Consider the following 12,179-nt stretch of genomic DNA (forward strand, 5'->3'; position numbering starts at 1 on the left):
AACCCTGAAGAAGCTGCAAAGCTCCACAGCGGAGAATGGAGTATCTGTCCATAGGACCACTTTAAGCCGTACACTCCACAGAGCTGGGCTTTACGGAAGGGTGGCCAGAAAAAAGGCATTGCTTAAAGAAAAAAATAAGCAAACACGTTTGGTGTTCGCCAAAAGGCATGTGGGAGACTCCCCAAACATATGGTCAGATGAGACTAAAATTGAGCTTTTTGGCCATCAAGGAAAATACTATTTCTGGCGCAAACCCAACACCTCCCCAAATATATGGGTTGTTATATAAGTTGCTCTAGTATTGGTAAATGTTTAAATGTAGTAAATTATATAAAACAACCCATATGTATTATTTTTTTATTCCGATGTGTTTCCAGTGAGATGACCCAAACTTCAGTAATATGCGTACGGCATGCAGTAGACACTTCGAACAGCTGTGATGTCACGTGTGCACATGTTCCTCTTATACCCTCTCAGCGTCGACTAGTTAAGAGGAATTACCATGACCATTACCACAGGACATCTGGACACCTCCGAAACAGTCAAATAGGAAGACATGGTAGTGGAGCGCACCGCTACCATGTGACACCCAGTAAGAGATGAGAAATGTGGAAATGAAAGCCTTCCGTAAATGTTGCATTAGTCATTTCTTGCAAAGAAGTTGAAGCATCACCGTTGATGGAAACCCTAAACAGAAAATGAAACTCACCCAATTCAGGGCTACATGTGTACTGGAAACAAAGTGATTCAGACATGATTGTTTCCATGCTATTTCACTTATGTTATTAGGCTACTGCACTGTAATCATGTTGCATCAAATAGCTGTTGACATACGTATACAGTTTTCATCTCAATTTATCCCGGGTTTAAACCAATTAACCAAACATTAACAATAAACAACAAGGTTTGGTTCAGTAGTGTTGCGTGGGTAAAATCACTGGGGAAGCCAAGCCAAGCCAGTAAAAAGGCCATATTACAACCTCTGTTGTGATAATTGCGTTGTTTGCTCTATAACCTATTTGTTCATACACCACCGTGACATACAATAAGGCCGTGACAACAAAAAGACAACAGTCACAAAGTGTGGTGTTCCCAAAATGCATGTGGGAGACTCCCCAAACATATGGAAGAAGGTACTCTGATCAGATGAGACTAAAATTGAGCTTTTTGGCCATCAAGGAAAACGCTATGTCTGGCGCAAACCCCACACCTCTCATCACCCCGAGAACACCATCCCCACAGTGAAGCATGGTGGTGGCAGCATCAGCATCATGCTGTGGGGATGTTTTTCATCAGCAGGGACTGGGAAACTGGTCAGAATTGAAGGAATGATGAATGGCGCTAAATACAGGGAAATTCTTGAGGGAAACCTGTTTCAGTCTTCCAGAGATTTGAGACTGAGACAGAGGTTCACTTTCCAGCAGGACAATGACCCTAAGCATACTGCTAAAGCAATATTTGTGTGGTTTAAGGGGAAACATTTAAATGTCTTGGAATGGCCTAGTCAAAGCCCAGACCTCAATCCAATTGAGAATCTGTGGAATGACTTCAAGATTGCTGTACACCAGCGGAACCCATCCAACTTGAAGAAGCTGGAGCAGTTTTGCCTTGAAGAATGGACACAAATCCCAGTGGCTAGATGTGCCAAGCTTATAGAGACATACCCCAAGAGACTTGCAGCTGTAATTGCTGCAAAAGGTGGCCCTACAAAGTATTGACTTTTTTTTCTTATTTCTTGTTTGTTTCACAACAAAAAATACTTTGCATCTTCAAAGTGGTAGGCATGTTGTTTAAATCAAATGATACAAACCCCCCCAAAATCCATTTAAATTCCAGGTTGTAAGGCAACAAAATAGGAAAAATGCCAAGTGGGGTGAATACTTTCGCAAGCCACTGTATCATGTGGCTGTCCATGGTACTGATTTCTGTGTGTGTGTGTGCGTGCGCAAGTAACACCATTTTTTTTCACTCACCCTACTTGTAGACTAGTTGAACGCCATCGTCCTCTCTTTCATGTTGGCAAAACGGTCTATGGCTATGTCATGCAGTACACTTTGAGTTTTTGTTGTCATAGGCTACCTAGCTAAAACGCTTGCTAGCCTAACTTCCTAACATGGGCAACAATGAACCAACTAAGTTAGCTAGCTAGTTAACGTGAGCCTACTAGGCTACATCTAGGCTACATATTGAACTTCAATCGTCGTCTCAGGCCAGTGGCAAAACATATGAATGTATGGTTAGATCTGAATCTCCGTCATAATAATTGGCCTGTACAGAGAATTAAGTCAAAACCACACGTCCAAATCCCCATTTCCATCCATGGCTTAGGAAAGGGCCGATTTAGCAAGCTAGCTACTGCAGGACATCAACACAAGCAGACTAGAAACAGACAAGTTTTTCTGAAAATGACGTTTTGCTTAGGAAGTGATTTGATTGGTATGAAGCCAAATCCAAACTGGCCTCCCTTGGGGGACGTTTTGCTGCACCAAGACAACCCATAGTTGAGCTCAGCTCAACGCTGATTGGCTAATTATTTTGATTAATCAATTAATCAAATGCTACGGCGGCAACATGTTATACTCTTTTAGTCCAGACAGCATCAGATACATGGGCTACACATAATGGGACAGAGTAATGCCAGTGAGATTCACCCACTTGTGAATTGAAAGAAAATTATCAAAACATTTGTAAGTATTTTCTGCCCTGTCACAACATACTGTAAAGACAAATGTAAGTATTGTCTGCCCTGTCACAACATACTGTAAAGACTAATGTAAGTATTCCTTCTACAATAAAGAAGATCTAAATGACATGATGTTCCCTAAAACAAAGACATTTTTGTCATGCAAATGTTCTAGTGTGATTTCCCACACCCTGTTTTCTTCCAGTAAATTGACTGGTAAGCATTCTCTGGTCTGTCTCGCCCCCGTGTCTTCCCCTGCTGAAGTTTATGGCTTCGTGACAGGCACCTGACTGAACAATAACCACAGCAAGTACTTAAGCAGAGGACAGAGTGACAGTTATCCATCACCAGCCAGTGGCTTCAAGACATCCTACACACACACAGGTGAGCAGCCACAGACACAGACACAAATACACACACACATGCTTCCTGTGTCAGATAGAAACTAATATTTATTGAAAGATACATATTGTGAGAGAGAGAGATACAGAGAGAAAGAGAAGGAAAGAGAGAAAAACAGAGAAAATAAAGACTGTATGAGAGAGAGATAAAGAGAAACATCTGGTGCATACTGTAGCTCCATGTATGATCTGTCTCCTGTTGTTCTCAGTAAATCTCTGCTGTCTTTCTCCTCAGAATGAAATTGTTGGTAGTTGTGGCTGCTGCTCTGGCAGTGGCTAGTGCCGCTAGCCTCTCATTGGAGGACTTGGAGTTCCATGCCTGGAAACTGAAGTTTGGTAAGAGAAGCATCTCTCTTCACGTCAGCTTGTTTCACTTTAGCTTCTTATCATTGACAACAATGGAGTGTGTGACTATCTCCTCTTTTCTTCATGTTTATTATCAATCTGAACCTCTGCTCTCTCATCATCCTGTTCAAGACGTTGTAGAGCAGGAGGCGACAACCTTTACTTTCATAAGAGCTACTTACATACAACTACAAAATGTCTCGAGCTACTCAAAGCCTGCATATTTTGTTACTATATTTAGAGGTATTTAATAGAGGCGCCTGTTAATCCTGAAAGTCTGGTTTCATTGATTTTTCTATTGTTTCCTCACTGAGGGCCCGATTCAGACTTGAGATAAGTAGACTTAACATGGACTTAAGTCAATAAAACATGGACTTAAATCAATAAAACATGGACTTAAGTCAATAAAACATGGACTTAAGTCAATAAAACATGGACTTACTGTAAGTCAAAAATAGTCATGTTTAGTCAATTTATTTCAAGTCTGAATAAGGCCTTCAGTGAACTGACTTTGACTCCTACAGGGAAGTCTTACAGCTCTCAGGTGGAGGAGGCTCAGCGCATGAGCTCCTGGATCTCTAACCGGAAGCTGGTGCTGGTTCACAACATGCTGGCTGACCAGGGCATCAAGACCTACCGCCTGGGCATGACCTCCTTCGCTGACATGGTAGGGCCAAGCAACATACCACTGTATAACTAGAACAGCTCACATATTTATATGTAGATTTATGAAGGATAAAATGATTAAATTAGCAAAAGAAGGATCTCTCTTTGTCTGCCCCATTTTCAGATTTACAGCATTCGTAGAAAATAAAGAAAACTGACACGATTATATTGACAATTAAATTGACATGATTTTGATGAACTATGGACTTGTTAATATGTTGTGATCTGTATCATTTATCTGAACTAAATAGTGAAGTACAATAGAAGGATAGATCCACCCCAAAACAAAGGAAATACATTTCTGAAATAATTGTGTCCAGTGATAATAAATAATTATTATAATGGATTGGATTTATATAGCACCTTTCTACCAACTAAGGTTTTCAAAGCGCTTTACATAGGAAGGGGAAACTCACCTCATCCACCACCAGTGTATCTAATGTAAATGATGTATAAATTAGTATGTGTATCTATTGTTGTGTCCCTCTATCGCAGGATAACGAGGAGTACAGACGCGTCATCTCCCTGGGTTGCCTGGGCTCCTTCAACACCTCCAAGCCCCGCGGCGGCTCTACCTTCTTCCCAATGCTTGGGGACAACGACCTGCCCACCACCGTGGACTGGAGGGAAAAGGGCTACGTCACCCCCATCAAGGACCAGAAGCAGTGCGGCTCCTGCTGGGCATTCAGTGCGGTAAGAAAGGGAGAAGGAAGGAAGGGGTTAAGAGAGCGAGTTAACTACAGCCTAAACTCTGCTCTAGTCAGATGTAGTTAAGCAGTGGAGGCTGGTGGGAGGAGCTATAGAAAGACGGGCTCATTGTAATGGCTGGAATGGAATAAATGGAACGGTATCAAACACATCAAACATATGGAAACCACATGTTTGACTCCGTTCCATTTATTCAATTTCAGCCATTACAATGAGACCTCCTATAGCTCCTCCCACCAGCCTCCACTGTAGTTGAGTAATTGGTCAGCCTGTTCTAATACTTGTTCTCTTGTTCTCTGTAAGACATCACAGTACAGTTGAAATATATATGGCAAATAGAAATCCTATATGGATGGTGTTAAAAGATAGATGGGAGGTGTTGAATGGAATTGAAGGATGGGACTAATAACAACTAACAACAAACAATAACAAGATAACTAATAATGTAGGCACGCTGTGTCCATAATAGGTGTATGGGTTGTAGGTTGGGAGCTTTTGTGAAGGAGCATAGTTAGAAAGATATGGCATATAGAAGCAAACCGGATGGACATCATGAAAATGATCGGAGAGGTTGAGAGTAGAAGAAGTTCAGGAGAAAGAACAAACAAAATGTAATTATTGTAAAATTGACTGTGTCCATAAAATGTAGATAGTGGGTATGGGCCGGAAGTAGAGGCCTAGGCGTTGTTGTTCACTAGTTTACTCCAAGTGGGGAAAGGGTGGCGGGGTTGGAAAGTAATAAAGGGGAATATATATATATATTATGAAAGGATATGTATGTGTATGTATGTATGTATGTATGTATGTATGTATGTATGTATGTATGTATGTATGTATGTATGTATGTATGTGGGTGTGTATGTGTGTATATGTACAGTGGGGAAAAAAAGTATTTAGTCAGCCACCAATTGTGCAAGTTCTCCCACTTAAAAAGATGAGAGTGGCCTGTAATTTTCAGCATAGGTACACGTCAACTATGACAGACAAATTGAGAAAAGAAAATCCAGAAAATCACATTGTAGGATTTTTAATGAATTTATTTGCAAATGATGGTGGAAAATAAGTATTTGGTCACCTACAAACAAGCAAGATTTCTGGCTCTCACAGACCTGTAACTTCTTCTTTAAGAGGCTCCTCTGTCCTCCACTCGTTACCTGTATTAATGGCACCTGTTTGAACGTGTTATCAGTATAAAAGACACCTGTCCACAACCTCAAACAGTCACACTCCAAACTCCACTATGGCCAAGACCAAAGAGCTGTCAAAGGACACCAGAAACAAAATTGTAGACCTGCACCAGGCTGGGAAGACTGAATCTGCAATAGGTAAGCAGCTTGGTTTGAAGAAATCAACTGTGGGAGCAATTATTAGGAAATGGAAGACATACAAGACCACTGATAATCTCCCTCGATCTGGGGCTCCACGCAAGATCTCACCCCGTGGGGTCAAAATGATCACAAGAACGGTGAGCAAAAATCCCAGAACCACACGGGGGGACCTAGTGAATGACCTGCAGAGAGCTGGGACCAAAGTAACAAAGCCTACTATCAGTAACACACTACGCCGCCAGGGACTCAAATCCTGCAGTGCCAGACGTGTCCCCCTGCTTAAGCCAGTACATGTCCAGGCCCGTCTGAAGTTTGCTAGAGTGCATTTGGATGATCCAGAAGAGGATTGGGAGAATGTCATATGGTCAGATGAAACCAAAATATAACTTTTTGGTAAAAACTCAACTTGTCGTGTTTGGAGGACAAAGAATGCTGAGTTGCATCCAAAGAACACCATACCTACTGTGAAGCATGGGGGTGGAAACATCATGCTTTGGGGCTGTTTTTCTGCAAAGGGACCAGGACGACTGATCCATGTAAAGGAAAGAATGAATGGGGCCATGTATCGTGAGATTTTGAGTGAAAACCTCCTTCCATCAGCAAGGGCATTGAAGATGAAACGTGGCTGGGTCTTTCAGCATGACAATGATCCCAAACACACCGCCCGGGCAACGAAGGAGTGGCTTCGTAAGAAGCATTTCAAGGTCCTGGAGTGGCCTAGCCAGTCTCCAGATCTCAACCCCATAGAAAATCTTTGGAGGGAGTTGAAAGTCCGTGTTGCCCAGCGACAGCCCCAAAACATCACCGCTCTAGAGGAGATCTGCATGGAGGAATGGGCCAAAATACCAGCAACAGTGTGTGAAAACCTTGTGAAGACTCACAGAAAACGTTTGACCTGTGTCATTGCCAACAAAGGGTATATAACAAAGTATTGAGAAACTTTTGTTATTGACCAAATACTTATTTTCCACCATAATTTGCAAATAAATTCATAAAAAATCCTACAATGTGATTTTCAGGATTTTTTTTCTCAATTTGTCTGTCATAGTTGACGTGTACCTATGATGAAAATTACAGGCCTCTCTCATCTTTTTAAGTGGGAGAACTTGCACAATTGGTGGCTGACTAAATACTTTTTTCCCCCACTGTATGTGTATGTATGTGTGTATGTGTATGTGTATATATATATATATATTGATTGGAAGTGATGCAGACAATTATATTGATGGAAGTTACAATCTATCTACAATATTAAGCTGATCTACCCCCCCCCCCCCCCCAAAAAATTTTTTTTAAATAAAAAATACTTGTTCTCTTTCGTCTTGTGCGTGGTGAGAGAGAAACAATAATCCCCAGTCTGTAAATGTTTCCATTTTTGTATACGGCTGTTTTCCAAACACTGTGGGTTGTGACCCTAAAACTTTGCAAAGGTAAATCTATTAGAATGTGAGTGTCCTTCATTTTACATTTACATCTCCCTGCCAAAGTCTCTCTAACTCCCCCATCTACCGCCCTCCCTCCCTCAGACTGGATCTCTGGAAGGCCAGTACTATAAGAAGACCAGTAAGCTGGTGCCCCTCAGTGAGCAGCAGCTGGTTGACTGCTCCGGCGATTTCGGCAACATGGGCTGCATGGGCGGTCTCATGGACCAGGCCTTCGAGTACATCAAGTCATTGGCCCCTGGAGGCGTGGATACTGAGGACTCCTACCCCTACCAGGCTGAGGTAAGCAGTGAGCAGTGAGCAGTGGGCAGGGTTGTGTTCAAACGTAAAAATTAAAATTAAATCCCAATGGAAAATGAAAATTAGTGTTTCTTATTTTACTTATTAGGCCTTCCCTGTTTAAGTCCATTTTTAATGTCATCCTTCTCCCAGTGTGGGTTCACACGGTGTAGTAGTAGGCTATGACAGGGGTTTTCAAACCTCTCCTCGGGGACCCCCAGCCGTTCCATGTATTTGAACTATTCCAGAGCTAACGCACCTTATTGAGCTTGTCGACTAATCATGAAACCCTTGATTAGGTAAATCAGTGAGCTGGTTTAGGGCTACAATAAAATTGGGAAACGTCTGGGGGTCCCCTAGGAGAGGTTTGAAAACCACTGGGCTATGACGCCTTTCTGAATCAAGGAAGTAGCACAACACTGACATCTAGTGTATATGTTTAGCGATGCAATAGATTCTGACAAAAAAGAGCAGACATAGGGGAGAGCATTATTTTACAACGATGCATTTAGGTATGAATTTAATGTTTTATATTAATTTAATGTTTTATATTCGCTATGTTTTATGTGCTTACACAATTTTAATGTAGCTAAACCTGTTTTAAGAAGACTTCATATTTTTACACACAGTCAAAATAATGCTGTGGAATCCCTCATAAAACGTTTCTATGGAAACGCGTAAACAACTAGCAACTAAGCTCCTCTAGTGTTTATTTAACAATGTCTTTCTTTAACAGGACAAGAAGTGTCGCTACAAGCCCGACAGTGTGGGTGCCACCTGCAGCGGGTATGTTGACGTGACCAGCGGTGACGAGAGCGCCCTGCAGCAGGCGGTGGCCACCGTGGGACCGGTGTCTGTGGCTATCGATGCTGGACACTCATCCTTCCAGCTCTACGACTCAGGTGAGGTCTTTTTAGACACACCTCTCTCCGGGCCAATCAGGTTAGGCCTTTTAAGACACGCCTCTCTAGAGGGTTCATGTTAGGCCTTTTAAGACACGCCTCTCTCTAGAGATATCGTGTTAGGCTTTTGAAGACACACCTCTCTCTAGAGGAATCATGTTAGGCCTTTTAAGACACGCCTCTCTCCAGCCTGAACCTACACCTGTCATCTTGGTCACACTTTAAACAAACTATAACCTCTAAGGCGTAATGACGCCTTCATAAACCCTTGATGAGCCCACATATATGCTTCAAAAATCTTTTATACGGTCCTGACATCTGGTTCTTTACCAAATGTGGCATAAGCCTTACATATAGTATATAGTATATAGTATGACATTTTATTATGAATGATTTGTGAAGCATTTATATAGGCCTTATAAAGGGCTTATGAAGGCTTCATTGAGACTGACTCCATAACTGATGGTTCATAACTGTGAACTGACTGTGACTCGTAGTTCTGGGTGGCAGGTAGCCGAGCGATTAAGAGGTTGGGCCAGTAACTGAAAAGTTGCTGGTTCGAATCCCCGAGCTGACTAGGTGAAAAATCTGTCGATGTGCCCTTGAGCAAGGCACTTAACCCTAATTGCTCCTGTAAGTCGCTCTGGATAAGAGCGTCTGCTAAATGACTAAGATGTTATCTTCTTTCTTAGATGTACAGTAAAATCTCCCTGTGTGTTTTGTACATTCAATGTAATGTATTGACTTAGGCGTCAACAACTGTGACGCGTTTCTTTTTGCAAAAGCCTCACAATGTGACACATATAAACTGATACCAGGCTGATATTGTCTGTATATTGAGAATAATGGATTTAATTTAATAATGGATTTAATTTAATAATTGTTTATTCCCAGGTGTCTATGACGAGCCAGAGTGCAGCAGTGATGAGCTGGATCATGGTGTTCTGGCTGTTGGCTATGGCACTAGTGATGATGGCCAGGACTACTGGCTGGTGAAGAACAGGTAAACAACAACATATTGCATAATGTATCAAATAAAGCTAAGCCTATCAGATTGATCAAGAGCAACCATAAACCAATGGCGTTGCAGTTGCATTCTCTAATCTCAGTACTGTCAGAGATGGGCTCTGGTATAATATTTTAGTTAGCATTGGATGTGATACAAAACGAGGGTCGGGTAGGCTGTTGGAGTGTTTATCTGACTGTCCCCCCCCCACACACTTCTATAACCAAAGTTGCGCCCCTGTCAATGATCGATGTTATGCTATTGCTAAATGCTAACTCAGTGGTTGCTGGATGTGTGTGTTCCAGCTGGGGCCTTGACTGGGGAGATAAGGGCTACATCATGATGTCCAGGAACAAACACAACCAGTGTGGCATCGCCACCGCTTCCAGCTACCCCCTGGTCTAAGGGTGAGTCTGACGGGCATCTCTATCTATCACAACTATATCTATGCTCATTTACTATCTCATATGTCTGACGGGCATCTCTATCTATCACAACTGTATCTATGCTCTAGTCTAATAACTAACACTACTAGCAGTGTCTATCTCAACTACATATCATTCACCTACCAGCAGTGTCTATCCCAACTACATATCATTCATCTACTAGCAGTGTATATCTCAACTACATATCATTCACCTACCAGCAGTGTCTATCCCAACTACATATCATTCATCTACTAGCAGTGTATATCTCAACTACATATCATTCACCTACTAGCAGTGTCTATCCCAACTACATATCATTCATCTACTAGCAGTGTATATCTCAACTACATATCATTCACCTACTAGCAGTGTCTATCCCAACTACATATCATTCATCTACTAGCAGTGTATATCTCAACTACATATCATTCACCTACTAGCAGTGTCTATCCCAACTACATATCATTCATCTACTAGCAGTGTATATCTCAACTACATATCATTCACCTACTAGCAGTGTCTATCCCAACTACATATCATTCATCTACTAGCAGTGTATATCTCAACTACATATCATTCACCTACTAGCAGTGTCTATCTCTGGTCCTCTGTAGCTCAGCTGGTAGAGCACAGCGCTTGTAACGCCAAGGTAGTGGGTTTGATCCCCGGGACCACCCATACACAACAACAGAAAATGTATGCACGCATGACTGTAAGTCGCTTTGGATAAAAGCGTCTGCTAAATGGCATATTATTATTATCTCAACTACATACCATTCTCCTACTAGCAGTGTCTATCTCAACTACATATCATTCACCTACTAGCAGTGTATATCCCAACTACATATCATTCACCTACTAGCAGTGTATATCCCAAACACAAATCATTGAAATGGTAACCATGATGAGTTGATGTTGAACCACAGCCTTACTGTGTATGATCCCAGACAGAAGGGCCTTTGTGTACTGAGTAAAGACTCATGTTGGATTGAAGCTGAGCTACTTGTAAATAACTCATACACTTATATAAATTAGGCCAAATCAAATCCAATCAAGCTTTATTGATACAGCACATTTCAGACATGGAATGCAACGCAATTTGCTTTGCAGGAAAAAAAAACAATGAAAAAACAATGAAAATAAAAGATGAAATATTTACAACACAACAAACATAAGGTAAAAAACTGAAGAATGAGACAAACTGAACAACTATAAAGCACCCTGAGGAAAAGCAAAGCTGAAAATATGTGTTTTAAATATTCCACAAGGCCAAAAGTTCAGTCCGTTTGGCAATTCATCACACATTTTCCCACAAACTGATCATATCAACTTAACCTTCGTAATTCACAGTGATTAATGCACACTAGCTAACACTATAGCTCAGTACGTTGGTCAGTCGGTTTCTGTTGATTGTCAATGTTTTTGTCTTTCCCCTATACAGATCCAGGAGGGGATATCTGAATATTACGGACGGTGAAGATGACTTGAGACAGACAAACCAGAGCAATAATTTAAGATAATTTTGTTTTTGTAGCAATAACCTGAATTTTTAGATGTTGTGCATTATTTATTTGGTAGTTGAGGGTCACACATTTCACTATACAGTACCTCCAGAAAATAGTCCTGTGCTAAGAATGTTATTAATGCGCAAAAAAAACACTAAAAATCTTTCTGATTTTCGAATGTAAATAAATGTAAAGAAGAAAATAAAAGTTTTATGTCTGTGCAACTCTTTGTGGTGGAAATTCAATGCGTGTTTCATTGTGGGACCATTAAGGACAAAGTACCTTATTAAAATGTGTTCCCTATTCTAAAGTGTAGGCTAAGCATATTTTTACTTGACCTCATTGGACAGAAAGGTCCACATCTTTTTCTCATCTTTGTGGATTATATTACCTTATCTCACAAGTGTTTATAGTGCATGGAAAAATCCTATGTTTCTGTAATAACATACATATACTGTATTAATATAATAGGATGACCATCATTCA

General features: G+C 41.1%; 1 protein-coding gene across 1 annotated transcript; it reads left to right on the forward strand.

The window, feature by feature from the left end:
• The first annotated feature begins 2,990 nt into the window (after window positions 1-2,990).
• Window positions 2,991-11,915, forward strand: LOC311145692 (procathepsin L-like). The gene is made up of 9 exons (XM_084181952.1): window positions 2,991-3,067; window positions 3,320-3,420; window positions 3,954-4,096; window positions 4,591-4,788; window positions 7,658-7,855; window positions 8,589-8,754; window positions 9,649-9,757; window positions 10,066-10,167; window positions 11,630-11,915. The coding sequence occupies exons 2-8, from the start codon at window positions 3,321-3,323 to the stop codon at window positions 10,163-10,165; spliced, it is 1,014 nt and encodes a 337-aa protein (XP_084038078.1). The 5' UTR covers window positions 2,991-3,067; window position 3,320; the 3' UTR covers window positions 10,166-10,167; window positions 11,630-11,915.
• The last annotated feature ends 264 nt before the right edge of the window (window positions 11,916-12,179 follow it).

The sequence above is a fragment of the Coregonus lavaretus genome (genome assembly GCF_964263955.1).
Source record: "Coregonus lavaretus genome assembly, chromosome: 18".
In the NCBI taxonomy this organism is placed as follows: Eukaryota; Metazoa; Chordata; class Actinopteri; order Salmoniformes; family Salmonidae; genus Coregonus; species Coregonus lavaretus.